General features: G+C 40.1%; 2 protein-coding genes across 3 annotated transcripts in view; one reads left to right on the top strand and one right to left on the bottom strand.

Moving 5' to 3' along the window:
- The window catches only part of LINGO2 (leucine rich repeat and Ig domain containing 2), a 489,656-nt gene extending 481,602 nt beyond the window's left edge, over positions 1 to 8,054 (bottom strand). The window contains exon 1 of one of the 2 annotated variants that reach the window (XR_004061487.1): positions 7,467 to 8,040. The gene's annotated coding sequence lies outside the window, so the exon portion shown is untranslated. Of the gene's footprint in view, positions 1 to 7,466 lie in introns of both variants that reach the window. The other variant, XM_030968283.1, reaches the window with a different exon arrangement.
- LOC115915360 overlaps positions 6,772 to 18,472 on the top strand; it is a 64,116-nt gene continuing 52,415 nt past the window's right edge. The window contains exons 1-2 of the mRNA XM_030968722.1: positions 6,772 to 6,816; positions 7,029 to 7,562. Of these exons, the coding sequence (XP_030824582.1) occupies positions 6,772 to 6,816; positions 7,029 to 7,562 (579 nt within the window). The remainder of the gene's footprint in view (positions 6,817 to 7,028; positions 7,563 to 18,472) is intronic.

Genomic DNA, 18,472 nt, shown 5'->3' with positions numbered 1-18,472 from the left:
TTCACAAAGGGAAAGTACAAAATAATTACTGAAAAAATCTAAGCAAGATTTTTGTAGCCTTCTTAATATTTTTTTTATTTTCACATATAAGATTTTTAACTTGTCTTTCCCCATTAATTTTTTGACAGGAGTAATTTGATGGCTTATTTTGCAGTCCCCAATGCATAAGACTGCCCACTACTTAATTACTTCAATGTCAAAGTAGAAATTATATCTATTTCTTGCAAGAACTAGTTTTTTCAAAGTCCCAAATTACTCCTATTCTGAAAACTCTATCCCTAAAAGAATAGGAAAGACCTAATGGTTCAACATAACTTCCATTTTCAGAATATGGTGTGAGAAAAAGAGAGAAGCATTGGTTGCAAAGAATAAAAAAACTAAATTATTTACAATCTCTTTTTTTTCTTAAGAACACCCATGCAACTTTGTTCCTTTAATCAAGCTTTTTAAAACAATATATGAACAGCTTGAAGAAATGTCATCAGCAAGAAAAGTATTTTATAATAAGAATGTAACTGTACATTCACTTTAAGCCATGCTGGCAGTGAGAGTGAAGCTGAACAAGACTGTTATTACAGCACATTTGTATATTTGTCTCCTTAAAGTGGGCAGCAATCATATCCTCCTGATATTTTCATCTAGATGTTTTGAGATGTTGACTTCATTTATTTTTCTGAATTACTTCCTTGGGGTTTGACTACTATTTATTAATTCCTGACATAATTTTTCTTCCTAATAAGTGGCTATCCTCCAGATCAGAAATAGCATTTAAAAATAAATTATAGATTCAGAAGTCACTCAGGTGCTCAGCTATGCATTTCCTCTAGAAATCTAGGAAGCAGGCTATTGCAAGCTTATTATTTACTGCAGTTTAATTTCTACAATTGTTCCACTGCCTTTTACCTTGATACATCTTTTCACTACCTTTGCAATAACTCTAAGATAATTACTTCCTCTTCATTGTCTATGGAGACAACAGAAACAAGAATTTCTTGGGGGTTAAGCTTATTTGAATCTACTTATCTACTTTATAACCTATTCTAGCAAACTCAATCCATTCCCAATTGGAATGAATTCTTGTTTGCACTAGGGTCTGTTTATGTTGTGAGCACAGAGGAATTTTATCTCAAATTTAACTGGTCCTCTTACTCTTTGAAGGCTTTCACTTCATAAATGAATATGTTCTGTTTTTACATGCTGCCTATAGCCCAAAATGCTTCTTTTTCATTGTAATGTGTGCCAGTTTACACTGGGAATGGAATAGTAAAAAGCTGGCATGAGACAGCTATTTTCTCAATGATTTGGTTACTCCCCCTCTGTAGTTCAAAAAAGAAACAAAACCAAAAAAAAAATAATTCAAAAGTACTATAAAGCCTATAAAGCCATTGGCTAATGTAGAATTCTGCATATTCTTTCAGACTACCTCCTCACGTACTGCCACAAACACAACGCATTTCCACAATGGTTCTTCCCCACATACATTATTAACACTACATTTTTCCTAGCTTTCAAATCAAAAATCTATTACTGATACTAATGGTCAAAGTAATACTTTCTGTTTAATTGAATGGTAAGTCTCATCTTTTCTTCTTTATAATTGTTCTGGTTTTCATAGTTACATACAGCACTGGAGGCATTCAGAGGAATATCTAAAGCAAGTCTTGTACTCACATGGGGCCATTGAAGATGAGTGGCTTTCTGAATCTCAACACTTTCTAACACCCATGAAAGGAATAGCAACACAGTCTCTTCTTTCAGGACAATTACTGCTATGCCTGGAAAATTGAATCACAGTGTTCAAGCATAAGTGTAGTTGGTTACTTCTGAGAACAGCTAGGCAAATTGATGCTGAGAGGCCACAGTCTTGTCTGGCTCTCTCTTTCCCAGTCACACTCCACCGTTCCAGCTTCAGTCTTTCCTAGTCCTTTCCACTTCAGAAACATGAGATTTTGTCGCAAACAGCCACAAACTCTATCTTCTCTTTACTACGGCTGACAGGTGTTATCTATCCCAACTAAGGGTCTGCAGAGTTGTAAAGTCTCACAATCTTGAAATCTCTCCCTCCTTTTTATTCTCCAGGGCCTAAAGGGAAGCATAATTCCTTCTTCCCAAGGAGTTTGTTTCTCTTCTTTTGTCTCTCTTGAGGTTATCTCAGTCTCTATAAATATGATAAAACACAGTAGAGTCTTTGTATGTGTCCTCCCCACACACAGTATCTGCCTGCAGAACTCATGCATTCCAGATGTGGTGGAGTTTTGATGATTTTAACTGACTTTGGTACACACTGGCCTGCAAAAGGTGCAGGGCAGACATGGGACAATATCATTGCTGAAGCTCATGTGTGCTGTGAATGGGAATCTATTTGATGACTTGTCACAGAAGAACACAAACCTTTCTACATTAAAGGAAACAGAATCCTGAAGATGCCAAACTGAGCCTTTCCTCAAGAAATTCTCTCATTAAACTCTTCACAACCAGCATCTACTACTATTTCATAAATACTTCACCAAAAGTTGAGTTGAAATGCATTTTATGAATTACAGCAACTGAGAAATAAATACCATTTGAAGAAAACTTTGTGTTTCCTCAGAAACAGGATTAAGTGAAGGAAATAATAGGATGAAAGTTCTGCAAGTTGGAAAGTGAACAGAGGATGACAATCTAAGTAGCTGTCCTAAGACCAGCCTATCTGGTTTCTCTAGTGACGTGATTCCCCATATTACACTCTTAGTTACAGAAAAAAACGCCGGAGGGGACTCCAGTGAAATCCCACTCTTCCCTTAGAGATGAAGATCTGTATTTGTATAGTTCAAAGATGGCCTTTGGCCTGCCTCAGTAAATGCCACCCCATGGCTCTTGTAAATATTCAACACTGAAGACAGGTTGGCTTAAAGAGAGCTGAGGGACAGGGAGAAGTGAGGGGTATGGAGTGATACTAAATCCCTATAAACTTAACTAGTGACCACTGGTTGCTCCTAGGCATTAAACATGCATATCAGAACAAAAGCAATTTTCTAAAGTATAACTTCTAATATTAAAAAATAGTTAATTTTTCTTGCCCATAGTTTTACAGGATATATTTGGGGTTTTCTACCATTTAAAAGAATCTGTGTCCACCTGAAGAATAATGGCTTTAAGAAGCCATGCAAATTTTATTAAAAAAAAAAGTAGAAATAAAACATGTTTATTAAAAATTATAAAATATTAATCATAGTACTGTTGTATAAATACTAGCTAAACAAAAAGAAATAGGACTATAGAATAATTATTTTTCCTCAATCTGACCAAAGGACAGGCATTTTGCAGTTAATCAAACAAAGCCCATAATAAAGAAATATTTTTATAGAGACAAATATTTCTGCTGAAGATGATTCTCTTGACTCCATTGAAATACATTATAGTTTTATTTCCAATAATGACAAAAGTTGGCAAATACTCTATTCCTTTTTCTTTCATTGCAACTTTAGTTTTGAGACTGACAGCTAATAAATTATGTCACTTTATTCGCCCAACTAAACCCAATTTTCTCAGTTTTCTTTGTTTTTAGGAAATGTAATAGGACCATCAGATAAAAATCCAGATATACAATTCCTTCAGAAACATTCTTCTGAATTTTTTTTAAGAATCACCTACTTTGACTATGCCATTTAAAATACACCAACTCAGGTAGAATTTTGGCATTTCCTTGCAACCCTTGCCTGCTATGAAGGGAATGAGAAAACTATTAGCAGAAGTGCAAATCGATAGTAAGAAGCAGTTTAAAATATTTCCACCTTCTATAAAATAATAACTGCAATGCACCCTTATTTCTATTTGCATGTAATTGGGAATATTTCTGAAAGATGGGTTAAATGGTCCACTAATTCCACCAGACAGAAGAGGTGTTCACCAAATATCCACACTGACCTAATAGGACTTTTACAATAATAATCAATCTGAAAACATTAACAGTATATCAATATATAACAAGACTTGCCTACAGTCTGCTGATACAAATATCTACCTCCAGTTTCAAAAGGAATAAGAGATTAGGCTGTAATCAAATAGCAACTCTGATCAGTACGTTTATAAATAATCTCGTGAACTACTGCTTCATCGAATAGTTCCAGATAGGAAAAAAAAAAAATATCACTAGATTTGCATTTTATCAACAGAAAATGGGCCACCAAAATGCCATTATACAACATGGATGACAGTTTATCTTCCTGCCTCCACAGATTTTCATCATTAAAAAATTAAATTGTCCCCCAGGAATCAAAAGGTTTATAATACAGGAAGCAGCTCAAATATGAATTCTACTCAGCATATCTCATGGGAATAATATTGATATCTCAGCACAGAAAACATTGATTGGTATATTGCATATCTTGAAGACCAGTGTCTATAAATTTCAAGTATTTCAATCCCATTCTTTACAGAGTCATCTCACCTATTTTAATGTTTCTCTAAGTAACATAAAGGCCACACTCTCCAGAAAAGAAGAAAAGTCTTGTTTTTATGCTTTCAAATCAGGTGAAAAAATTAGCATCTGGCTAAAACCACATGAGATTAAAACATTTTGGAAAATCAACAGTTAAACTAGTCACTGTACTAATTAGAAATGAGCAATAATTTATAAAGATTCATAATTAGACACACCTTAGCAAAATCAGCCTTATGACAGAGGCATGTCAATCAGTGACTACTTAGAAATAGAATTTTCTTACATTTCCTTAATAGCTGTACAAAAAAATGAAGAGAAAGCACAGAGAATTAGAATGCACTCAGCATAATGTATCATAGTACTAGTAGCCAAATAAGCTCCTTTGCAATAGGAGAATGCAGCAATATACATACCTAGTATCATATAAATTGATCCACTTATCCTTCCATTTGTCCATCATCTGGATTTTTAATTACCAGCAACAGCTATAAAGAAATCCACCTTCTCACAAAGGACAAGTCAATAAACCAGCAGACAGCTATATACAGAGCCTTAAGAACTCCTTAATCTTTTTGCCCCCACTTTATTCACTAGGGTTTAGACAGCCAAAAGGTATACAAACAAAAAACCAAAACCTCTAAAAACAAGCAACAGTCATATCAGCATGACTTAGAAAAATCACCATAGGAATCCTCCTAGAATTCATATCGATACCCTCCCTCTCCAATAACCACACCCACCCTGTGTTTATGCTATTTGAATGGCTTTAATAGAAGATATGAAAAAGGCACTAACACAGACTTACATTGTTAAACTCGGCACAGGGCCACTAATATTCCAATCTTCAGACCTCCTTAACTGTCTGTGTTGGACAAAAACGATACGGCTTCAGAACTACAAAGGGCAAGTTACTTTGGTCTTTTTTCTTAACTGCAGGATACCCAAATCCTGCTATTAGTTCACAGTAGCGTGCCAAAGGAGTATTAATCGCAGTAGCTGTGGACATCTCCTTAAGCTAACAAGCTTCTCTAATACTTTGTATTTTTTCACCTCTTGCTGCTACTACGCAGGGTAACATTTCATCCTAGAGCCCTTTCACAGAATGTCGGGATTCTAGAACAGTAACAAAAATCTGATACCTGTTATAGTACCAAACCGTCTGTTTCTATGTAGCTGATCACACCTTGTGTTGTTCAATCTATGTAGGTGTTATTCCTACTCGCTGAAGAGGGAATTCAGAGCAGTAAAAGCAGTTTTCAGGGATATTCTGTTTACTTAAAATGGATAGTATCACTATTCTGATCCACATATATTAGCTACTGTCAAAAACACCACTTTTCAAGAAAAATAAGGAGGTGGCACAGTAGCTGAGGAGTCAATCATTTTAAGTGCTGATCTGAAGAAAAAATCCCAAATCCCATTTTGACTGGGATATTTACATGTGTATATATATATATATAGTAGGAGTAGGAACATATTGACATTAGTGCACTCTTCTGTGTGGCCCATTATACAGTAAGGTAGACCACATAGCAGCTCCAACTCTACAATGTAACACTTCCTGGAAAGGGTGTAGCCTCTAACGGAACTGCTGGTGCCTTGATTGCGTACGGAAGGAACAGAGACTATCTCTTTTAATTTTAGGTTTTTCACTGGAAGGTAGAAGCTCAGGAAAGCATATCCTTTTATTCTACCTCCTAGCACTTTTTTTTTTTTTTTTTGTCATGTGAAGGCAGCTGTTGTAATTCTGAATGGTAAATTAAATGCTAGATCTTAATTTAAGGGCATACACGTTGGTTTGAGGTAAAATCTAACACACACTTTACATTGTAGATCTGTTGATTCCAGACGTGTCACTATAAAAAGTGGGGTAAGGCTTCAGAATTATTGTGTTCATGGCTTTACAGGTTATGGCTTACTTCCATGAACACTATGCAAACTAATTTTCACTTCCATTCCCCTAGTGCTGTAGTTTTGACTGAAATAAAGACTGCATGGCTCATTTTCATGACAAAGGCACAGAAAAGCTGTGTGCTTCTTTCTGCCCCCATCACCACCACCCAGCACTTGGCAAGCAATGCAAGTTCAGATCTGATTTATTTTTTAAGTGTTCTGTGCTCAGGCGTTTTCCTTTTTATGTGAGAGGGGTTTTTTTAAAACGAGAAAATCTTTTGAAATAACAGTATTTTAAAACAGCAGCATATAATAAAAACACACTGCAGTTCTTTGCTTGGCAAGGAAAGCTAGATTGGAAAATGCTTAAGAACATTCAAAGCACTGCTGTTTACTCCAGCAACTATAGAACAGGACTGGCAAAACCTTATGTTTTAGACTCAAGAGACTGGACAATGATGAATCAGTGGATGATTTTCTTGCAGTTATTTTTCTTACAGGTATGTTCAGAAGCACCTGCATGTACTTTGAGCTGCTCCCTAAAAGGGGGGGCTATTCAGGATTTGCTGTGCAGAAGATAAAACAGTGCCTTCACCGTGCAGCAGCACCATCACCCCCCTAGACCCACTTTACTGATGCACGTACTCCAGCGAGCACATCCATCACAGCAGCGGACACAGGTGTAGAAGCATCTCTTCGCTGGTGACAAAAGACTATTGTGTTTGTGTCACGTCTCTCGGAGCCCCCGGAGAACTCCTGCTCCCATCGCACGGTTCCCCGCCCGGCGGAGAAAGCTCTTCCCCAGGGAAGGTGTGATGCTGGGCACGGCGTCCCGCCCCCCCAACCCGCCACTGGGGCAGCCCGACACCCCCCCTTCACCACGGCGGGCAGCGCCGTCCGCCGCTCGTCCAAGAGCTCTTGGGGGGCCGGGGACGAGGCCAGCCGGGGCGGTCGGCTGTGGAGAGCTCTGCTGCACCGCGTCCCGCCGACTCTCGCCGCCCGCAGCCCCCGCATCGGGAGGCGCAGATCCCCACGACGCGGGGATCCTCTTCGCTTCCAGAGGCCTCCCCGCGAAACTTATTCTGCCCTCACAGGCGGACTCCCCGCGGCCGCCACCCCCGACGGCACCGGGAAGATTCCCGTCGCTTACCTGGCGGCTGCCGGGGCGCTCCCTCACGGCGAGCAGCAGTGGGGTGCGCCGCAGCCGAGGCTGCCTCTGCCGCCACCTTCACAGCCCCCTCCCGAGGTGAGCGATGCGCGGGGTGGAGCGGGGAGCGGACGGGGAGCCGTGACATTTAACCGGGGTGCCTCTCCTCCCTGGCGGGCTGGGCGGACGATTACCGCCCTCCTCTCCACGGGCAGGCTGAGGCGCAGGACGAAGCCCAGTCCATCCCCGGAGACCCAGACGCAGCGCGTTGCCCGAGCCGCCGGCGGCTCCACTCCTCTCCCGTCCTCTCCTCCCGCTTGGCAATCGCCGCTGCGACTTCCCTGCAGCGGGGAACGAGAGACGCAGCAGCCGCAGCGGGGGAGAGGGCTGGGCTGGCCACCTGCCCCTCGGCGGGGCCAGGCGCCAGGGGGACAGCAGCGGGGCGCAGTGGCGAACGGGCGAGGCGCCGGCGGCAGAGCGGGCTGGTAGCGCCAGCTCGAGGTGAGGGCGGGCGGGCGGTGGGGAGGGGAGGAGGGGGCGCGTCTCTGTCAGAGGCGGAGCGGCTCCTTCCGCGCGGCGGCTCACACGCCGGCGAGTCCCGCCGAGGCAGCGGCGGCACCTCGGGGAGGCAGAGCGGTTCGCGGAGTGGCGAGCGAGCGAGCGAGCGAGCGGCCCCTATCCCGGTGACGGCTGGGCCGCGGAGAGACGCCCCCGGCCGCGGGCAGGCGGCCGCCGGCCTTTATTAACCCTCCTGGCCGTGAGGAGGGAGCGCGTGCGGCGCCCCCACAGCCCCGCAAGAAGCAGTGCCCCCGCCTCCCCGACGCGGGCGGCGGCGTGGTTGATCCCCCCTCTTCCACCCTTGCTCCCTCCCCGCCGTGTTCCGGGGAGAGCAGGGCGGCTCCGCAGCGCGGAGGTCGGGGCGCCCCCGGCTCCGCGGGGTGCCGTGGTTCGGGGGTGTGCCTCCCCCGGGAGCGGCGGGGGGGGGCGCAGAGGAGGGGAGACCCGCGCGGCTGGGCGGCCATTTCAAGGGCGGCGCGGTGAGGGGGTGGGGGTTTGCGGCCGGCGGGACCCCGCAGCTCGCGCCGGGACCGTCCCTATGCACGCCCGACGGCGCCGCTCGGGGCCGCTTCGGCCACGCTTCGGAAGAGACGGCGGGAGACAGGAGGGCACTGTGTGGCGGGGCGAGGGGGCGCCGGCGCCCCGGGGAGGCCATGCGGGCGAGGGCTGCCTGCGGTCTGGCGGCGGGCACGGGCTCCACAGGACGGGGGTGCAGCTGCGGAGCGACGACCGTCGCTGTCGGCCTTGTGTTCTGCAGGCGGCCGCGTCCGAGGCTTCCCCGGGACCGTACTGCGGGGAGGACGCTGACCGCGTCGGTGGTGTGAGGGCGTCTCCAGACTCCTCGTCGCTTGCTTGGCTTGTGTTTGCTGATGGAAGAGCAGTTGCTGGCCCCGTTCCTCCCTGCACTTGCGAAGTTAGTGCTGCGTGGGGTTTGGAGCTCCGCACCTCACTCTGCGTTCTTTGTACTCTTTGAAATAGTCGGATTTAACACATTTTTTAATGGCGGATACGGAGTGTTAGGTTTACACTGAGCAATTCAGGAGCAGCAGTACGAAGTCCCTAACATGATTCTAAGATGATCTGTTGGGGTTTTGCGGGTTTTTTGGTTGGTTTTTTTTGGGGGGGGGGGATTTGTTTTTGTTTTTGGGGGTTTTTTTACTGGCAGCAAGTCCTATCCCTGTCATATCCCTGTCTGTAGAAAGCTTCTGGAGGCTGCAATCGTCAGAAACCTGCATATTCTAAAATGGATGAAAAATTGATGTAGTTGAGGAATTTTACTTACCGGTAGGAGCAGTGACATGAAAGTTTCAAAGAATCAAATAGTAACTGAGTTGTACAATATTTTGCATTCTCCCTTCACTTTCATAAGGGTATGAGTATGTGTACATACACAGTTTGCACAGATTTTTGCTAACGTAAGAGGGTGTGAGGTAAATGTAAACATACATAATCCATATGGTGGAAGACTTAGAATAAAGGAAACTTACACAAGTGAAATATAGCATTTATTCTTTTACCACCAATGTCCAAAGTTAAGTGTTTGGGTTTTTTGTTTGTTTTTTTTCAAGCAGTATCCCCAAGCAGTAGCCCTGGTAGCTAGCCATTCTTCACAGATAAGAAAATTGTCTTTACAGCAGAAGCTTTTCCATTTAGCTTCTTTTGTCAGCTTTAGGGTTAATTTCTTACCAAGTCTTTAGGGTTAAAGTCTTACCAAGACTTTCTGTTTCATCTTGGCTCCTTCTGTGTCATAAGCCGCCCAAATAACCACTGATAAATATGAAGTTAAAGAACACTATCTTGGTGTTGGTCCAACATCTGATCATGCAATAATACATATAATGCACTCATCAGTAAAATGCAGCACTGTTAATCCAGAATCATGCTAAACATTCACACAGGAGAACTTTGGTTTATACTATATTGCAGGGAGAAACAATAAGAAGGAATGATCCATAGTGAAATGATTGAGAGTTCCTGCAAAGTTGGGAGAGCACAGTAAAATGGTACCTGGTTTTATTTTTTCATAAAACAAACTGCTTTTTACCTGAATTCAAAAGCAATTAACTCGCTGACTTCTTTGAATTAACCAATTTTTATAAAGCACTGATAACATATTGCAATGTTCCTTGAACTGGTCTCAAATCAAGTGCCCAAATATATTAATTAATACTGAGTCCCAGCTGTTACACAGTAGTTAGTTAAAAAAAAAAAAAAAACAACAACAAAAACAAACAAACAAACAAACAAAAACCCAGAAAACATTTCTGTGATTTCTGTGAAGTGCTAGTAGCACAATTCTTTCCGAGGAAATTGCACTGATACCCCATGGAAATTTAATATTGCATATAGATGTTTTTAAAAATTGCCAGTTCAGTGTAATTTTTCTGAAGATATATAAATAGCAAGATAAAGTAGTACATCTACTCTAAGTGTACTTTCAACAATAAATTAGTCTCTTCTGAATACTACCACCTTTAGCACATTAGTCTTAGTGAAAGACAAAGCAGGATAGCTGTACATAAAGACTGAATTACTACAAACTAAAAATAGGAACAGGAAAATGCTCACGTTATCACTGGGGCCCTTGGAGTTCTTCTTGAAGAAAGGAGATGCTACAGGTGAGATCTGGAAAAAATTGAAGACTGAAACTTATGCAGAAGGGATCACCAAAGGGAACTTCATTAAACAATGGAGCAATAGAAAGCTTTAACAACACACCTGTGTCTCTTCAGTCAAATCTCAGTTGTGATGACCGGTTCAAAGCATTGAGCATGTTTTGTGAATCACAAAATGTACTTTTGCAGTAAGATGCCCAACCTTAGTGCAGCTTGAGAAGTCTACCATTTCCTTTCACCAGTAGGTATTTGACTTTCGGAAGAGATGAAACAACACTGCAGAACAAGAAATCAAATGTTTCCGTACTGCTGGTGATTCAGTCAGGGCTCCATATAGAAATTGAAGCTGATGAGACTTGTTTTTTCCTATCAGGAGGGATGTGCATAACGCAATTTAAAAGCATTTTCAAAAGAGCCCATTAGCACTTAATTAGAAAGGGACTTTGAAAGCGTGTTGTACTTCTATTTTGCCATAAGACCTGAAAAAGGAAGGAAAAAGTAGATCACAACCATACTTTCTTTGTCATTACCTCTGAAAAAGTAATTCCTATAGAAACAAGAATGATGCATTTACCTTCAACTGTATTGTAAGTAAAGACTGTGCCTCTTCAAATGAAATTAAATAATCTTTGAATCACTGAAAATTTAACATAAAATATTAAATGTATCAAAATGTTTCAGCTATTTTTAATGTCTTGTAAAGATTTCCTTCAGTAGCTGTACTGGCACTCAGAGGTTTCTGTAGCAAAAATTCAAACAGAGCTGTCCCTATTGAGTTTGGTATCTACAATAAATTTCTTTCAGATTTTTAGCAATGCTTAGCCTTATGAATCTCTGAGGAACTGGGCTCGCAATGGTGTTCTCATGGTGGTTTTGCCCCAGTATTTAGTATATTATATGGCATCTAGGTAGGATGAAATCATAGGTTAAATCATGGTTTGGACCTTATAATTATAGGCATCTCTATCTACAAGGAGAAAAAAATACATTAAAGAAAATTAAAAATAAGAAAAAAATAATTTAGCATCTCCATATGCATATCAGTATATGGCTAAAAGTTTTCAAAAAGTGCTTTCAATGGTAAATTAACTCAAAACTTCAAATTTTAAGCATTTTCAAAATATGTATATTTTAAAAATGCTGCTCACATACTAAGTTGCAATTTTTTGTGAAAAAAATATATTTTGAAAAATTCATATTCTTTTTGTAATATACAGTTATTCCTAACTCTGAAAGAGAAATCAAAAAATAAACTGCTAGTCAAAGGTTTTTGGGGTTTTTTTCCCCCATGGCCTACCTCTTACACTGCCACTAGTTTAATTATTCAAGATCTAATATCTTCTTAGTTCACGTGCTTTTACATCTCCTCCATTTGACTGAGAAGCAGTTTGAGTGTATTTAACAAATGTTCTGCTGAATTAAATATAGTCGGTGGATTATAAGGACACCCTGCTTTGTTCCTTTAAAGCCTGTACTTGAAGTGTCTCTGCATGTAGGGTGAAAGCTGGAAATGGTGGCTAAACCTCCAGAATTGAAGGATGGGCACCACGTGTTGTGTAGGTCTTCTAACTGTGGACAAGGTATGCTGTCTAGCAGGTGGTGGAGGTGGGACTGTTGCCGTCCGTGCCAAAGGCGACGTTCTTAGTTTGCTGAATGAGAAAAGGACCTGTTCTGGAAGTACAACTGCTGCATGAACGGGCCCCACATTTTTGTGCCAAAATAGATGCCATTTAGAATTTGGTGGCATGAGATATGCTGTGGAGAATCATCATGACCACATATCTGTGAGGTCAAATCACAATGTTTACCAAAATAGTACTACTCTGCAGTTCTGCATAGCTTTTGTACATACTGCCGTAGCTCCTCAATGGGAATCCCAGAGTTCTTCCTAGCCATACAAGTTTTCACTGCAATAGACCACCCTCTTGCCCCAAGCACCATTAACTGGGGAAGGAGGTTTCATAAAATATGTGTCTGTATATCACTACTTACTGTAAATAAGTTCAGACACAATAAATAATCTATTCTGCTGTTTTCATCACAGAGGTCAATATTTCAATATCTTTTACTTCTAATCACATATAAAGTGTCTCCCTTATGCTAAAAGGTATTCAGCAGATAGAAATCATGTCTTTACAAACTACTGATCAGAAATTTAATTTTTAGAGGACATCAAATAATTCTGGATAAGAAACAATCTCTCTTAAATACCAGTAGAAAGATAGCAGTGTAACTCCAATGCACAATGACTACATATTTAGCTCCCAAAAGATGGAAGATTTGTAGTTTTTCCCTCTCTTAAAAGTTGGAAAGGCCAGAATTAGATGCATCTCTGACTGAGGAGGAATGATACATTCTCTTTTGTGCTTAATTACCCACCTTCCCTTTCTTTGTTCAGAAGGAGGGCTGTAGTAAGCATAAACTCTCACAAAAGTTAAGATATTATGCATTCCTATTCACCTGCTTTAGATTATAGAAGATGGACATAGAGGGGCATTATGTACTTCCATTTTATTTGAGGATTGCATGAATGTTGGAGGTAGAAAGACTTTGAGAAAAGCACTGAACATTCCTAAATCAAAATCATAGGAAATCTAGCTTAAAGAAAACTAGCTTATCATTTTCTTAAATTGTTTTTTGGATCTTATTCACTGTTACTTTGCTCCAATTTCTATAAGTATGATGTCAATAGCATTAAGAGGATGTAATTTACCAGTGTAAAGTAGGAGTATCTCACAGGTGAAGCCAACCTGAATTTTCAAAATTAACATTTTCTCTCAGCAATTTCTCTTAGCTACAGAACATTTGTACTCTTCTAAAGAACAGCATGTAGCTATTGTTGCTGTTCAAAAGTTGCTCTAAATCATAGAATGTTATTTAGGACTAATTTCTAGTACTTGTCATACATGTATAGCAGGAAGAGCAATAGTTTTGTTGACAGATAAGGAAAAAAATTAACATTGTCATTTCTTGAAGAAAGGGCAATTTAAGTGGTCAGCCTAAAGCCGATTTGTATATATTATTACTTCCAGCATTTATTTGAAATCTTATGATAACTTTTTTAAAAATGTTGACATAGTTGTCAATTATCCTATCAATGCTTTTAATTAAAATACATGTATACAATTTGAACATGAGGTACATGCAAGAAAACATGTTTGAACAAAAGCTAATAGGATGTGCCTTGTACCTGCATGAAAGTCCTAAGTATGATGGTAGTTGATAGATAACTGGGTCTGTTTGTAGTATTGTAGAAACAAGGGCTCGTGGCAAGAACTTATAGTTGCTGTAATGAATAAAAATTCATTTTCAGTGTGCTGTGATTTAAACCAAGCCAGCAACTAAGTACCACACAGCCACTTATTGACTCCCCTAGAGTCAGCCTGGGGAGAGAATTGTTAGAGTAGAATTGAGAAAAATTGTGGGTTAAGACAAGGACTGTTTGATAGGTAAAGCAAAAGCCATGCACACAAGCAAGGCAAAACAAGGCATTCATTCACTGCTTCCCATCGTTAGGTAGGTGTTCACCCACCTCCAGGAAAGCCAAACTCCATCACATATACTGCTGACTCGGGCAGACAAATATGTTCACTATGAACATCCACCGCTCCCTCCTTCTTCCCCCATCTTCATATGCTGAACATGATGCCATATGCTGTGGGATACCCCTTGGGTCAGCTGTCCCAGTGCTGTCCCCTCCCAGCTCCCTGCACACCCTCAGCCTTCTCAATGATGGGGTGGGTGAGGAGATGCGAAGGCCATGGCTCTGTGTAAGCCCTGCTCAGCAATAACAAAAACTCCCTTTTATCAACACTGTTCACAAATATAAACATAATCTCATAGCAGCTACTGTAAAAAAATTAACTCTATCCCAGCCAAAACATCACATAGTTATACCTAAAATAATTTATATTTAACTAAGCAGCCATTTTTTTGGCAGTGTTCACTGAGTAGTATTGAAGATATTAATTTTAACAAAATTGTCATGCATTCAAAACAGTTTCTCTAACACAGAGCCATTTTTGCCATCATCAAGATTTTTCACATGGAGATAGAAATATTTCAAAACCATCCGTGCATTACATAATAATCCCATGCTAGCAACTGCAAGACTTCAGTCACTTGGTAAACAAAAGCACAATCTGGTTTCAGTCCTCCTCGCATTTTGGATGGGTACAAACAATAACATCGCTTTTTCCGAGCAGCAGGACTCTTGTTCTAATGTATTAAATAGTCCTGGGGGTTGTTCTGTGGATTAGATGGCAAATTAATGTCCTGTTCACACTCCTACTCTCAAAATCTCACTATCTCCAAGAAAGGCTGGCCGCCAAACTCTGGTGTGGTCCCAGAAATCATCTAGAATGTTGTTGGTTGAGCCAGGCTATTTTTCAGTCTCTTCTCACTGGAGGTTAAGCTCACCAAGTTCCAGTGCCTGTATCCTTAGACTGCTTATTTTAGTACTTCATATGCAGCTTCTGTTTGCCTTACAAGTTGAATGGTTTAAATTTCTAAAACCTGTGGTTAAATTTGTTCTGTGACTCTGTCACTTGACTGTGGTACCAGATGGTGATAAAGAAAAAATAGACTTTGTTGCAGTTCCATAATCGAAAGCCAGATGGTGATACTAAGGCTGATAGAGGGAAAACAATAATACATCACTGCCCTACTCTGCCTCAGATTTCCAGCTATTGCTATTTAACAGAAAATGCATCTGTTCAGACATTACTCATATTTTGTCAGGCATTTTTGGAACAAAAATTTCTGAAACTGTTACAGGTGCAAACACTAGCAAACTTTATATTTCCAAAGTATATTACAATAATAATTAAGGGGCAATTTTAAATCCAGTTTTAGTCAGAAGATAAAAATATCTGACTCTCTTCAACTAAAACCAACTTAGTATTTTACATGGGGAGACAAATCCTCATTATCTGAATAAAATGGATTTAATCTGAGATAACTAGTCACCTAGAAAAAATGCTCTTTTTATGTAATGAAAACTGAAATTTTATCTCTAGATACCTATAAACAGGTTGATATTTGTTGATACGTGAATGATAATTATTTGAATTATTTGTTAAAGAATTTTGAGAGTAATTTTAGAACATGTTGTGCATAGCTGCCGGGTTCAACTGAAATTGTTTTGACAATTTTTGTAAGAAACTCTCCTATTAAAATTTATTCAAGTTTTTTTTACTGATTTGGTTCCTTTTGTATGAGGATGTTTTCACTAATCATTAGTGATTGCCTCACCAAAGTAATGCAACAAGTGTAGATGTTAAACAAAAGTTGAAATTGGCAAGCAGACAGTGAGACCAAAGAAACAAAAATAGAAAAAATGTTGCTTATTATTTAAAATTATGGTAATTTCTGTAAATAAAATTGCAACTCAAGGACATGTAGGTAATTAACTGGTTTTTTTTAAATGATCATTGTTGTTTTTATTCACAGAAAGGGTATCAAAATTGCATATATTTATCTACAAATCTAGCTATTAAAAATGTTACTGATGCACTAAAAACAGTACCCTGTGATTTTAATTTTAATTTTATTTTGTACCATTAAAAGAACAAAAGGAAGAACTGGTGTCTGACTTGTTGCATGTGATGGTGTTCACAGGGGTTCTTGGACTGGGGAAGAGATGAGGCTCTGACTCCGTGTTTCAGAAGGCTTGATTTATTATTTTATGATATATATTACCTTAAAACTATACTAAAAGAATAGAAGAAAAGGTTTCATCAGAAGGCTAGTTAAGAATAGAATAGCAAAGAATCATAACAAAAGCTTTTGTCTCGGACAGAGAGTCCAAGCCAGCTGACTGTGATTGGCCATTAACTAGAAACAACTCTATGAGACCAATCACAGATCCACCTGTTGCATTCCACAGCAGCAGATAATCATTGTTTACAATTTGTTCCTGAGGCCTCTCAGCTTCTCAGGAGGAAAAATCCTAAGGAAAGGATTTTTCATAAAAGTTGTCTGTGACAGTTGCAATCCTGTGCATTGGATGTAGGTCTTGGGATGAAGTTCACCCTCACTGAAGTGAGTAGAACCATTTGGGCAATAACTAGCTGCTGGATTACATTGTTTCTGTGTTGCAGGGGGGCTGTGATAGCTAATGTTTTAAGTGAAGACGCAAAGAAAAGTCTTACTTCAAAAGAGCTCCTTCAGTAATTTGAGTAACCTTTACTCCAATTGCTGAAGTCATATGATGTGCTCAGCATGCCAAGAATTTAGAACAAAAAATGAGAACATTTCAAAAATTAACTGTTTGATGAGGATAAGGAATATTTTTGCTGCGCATCCACTTTCAATTGAAATAAAGTTTGTACAATATTTAATTATTCAAATATTTGGATTCATGGTTAAAATTTGAAAGAGAAAGTTGTGTAATTCTTGAATAAGGTGAGTAGATCTGCCCTGAGCAAAAGAAGGGTGTCTGGCTCAAAATTCAGGGATGTATTAAAGCATCTTTGACTTGGGCACGCAGGATGCTATCTGCTCTACCTCTGCTATTGGCAGAGCTGAAGAAAAGTCACACAGAGACCAAGACTGGATTCAGTGGAAGTGTATAGTGTTCCTCTACAAGCCTTTCCCAAGGAGAATTCTTCTGATTCAATTGGGAGTTGCAGAAAAGAGGAACATCTGATCTGTGTGAATTCCCATTCACTCCTTCTAGCTTACCTACAAGTAAATTTTAAAGAGAATTGGGCAGGCTCAGAACATGAGGTTGCATAAACTGTTGGGTAATCTGCACATACAAAGACTGATCTTCATCAGCTACATATTGTGGCGTCTTCCAGATGTGGCTTATCTAGTTGAAATACACAGGTAGGGGCAAGTCTATGAAGTTGTGCTCCAATATCTATTTCTTCCCCATAAAAGTTTGAGTAAGGCAAAACCTGTTGTTTTTATTTTTATTTGTCTTTTTTCTGGTTTGTTGTGGTTTGAGGGCTTTTTTGGTTGGTTTTTGTTATTTGTTTTTGTTTTCTGTTGGGTTTTTGTTGGTTGGTTGGTTGGTTGGTTGGTTGGTTGGTTGGTTGGTTTTTTGTCTGAAAGGCTTAATACAAGATAGATTATATTCTCCCTGAAACTCCTAAAAGACCATGGAGAATAAATATTCCTTATTTTGAGTTTTGCTGCTTGGAAGGAGCTGGAATAGTGGTAACACATTTAGCACTACGTACCATTGAAATCCCACACGTAAGTACTGGTTTTGTCTTCCACAGAATTTCTTATAGGTAAGAGCTATGTATATTTTGATTCTGTATCAGAGATGCTACTTATGTAAATGTTAAGATGAACTATATTTTCTCTACTGCACTGGCCTTTATTATCTCTGTACCCTTGCAGATGCACAAAGAACTTGAAAGAACACTTTAAATGGCCATATATTAACGGCATATAAAGGGTATGGTGAGACACATCTGTTTTTCCTGGTCCAATCAGCAGCTTGGCCCAAGATGTGTTCACAGTAGACACACACATAGAGAGCAAACATATAGAACACTGACACATATATACACATATACACATATAGACATATATACCTGACCAGGCACAGATGACAAGACAGACAGTCCTTTCTGAACATATGAATCTTGCCTTCCAGAACAGCAAAGGTCCCATCACTAGGGATAGTTTCTGGCTCCTCAGGTGATTTAAAGGGTGAATGGATACAAGTAAGCAACCAGTTCAAGCAACACTTGATAGGGCAGGGTGACCTTTTCTGTTGCCTGAATGCAGTATTCAGAATAACTGTGAGCAATACACCATAGAGGATACAAATGATCTTTAAGAGACCAAGAGCTGTTTGGCCTTCACACAGAGACTCAG

The sequence above is a fragment of the Camarhynchus parvulus genome, chromosome Z (assembly GCF_901933205.1).
Source record: "Camarhynchus parvulus chromosome Z, STF_HiC, whole genome shotgun sequence".
In the NCBI taxonomy this organism is placed as follows: Eukaryota; Metazoa; Chordata; class Aves; order Passeriformes; family Thraupidae; genus Camarhynchus; species Camarhynchus parvulus.
This window is presented reverse-complemented; position numbering and strand designations above follow the sequence as displayed.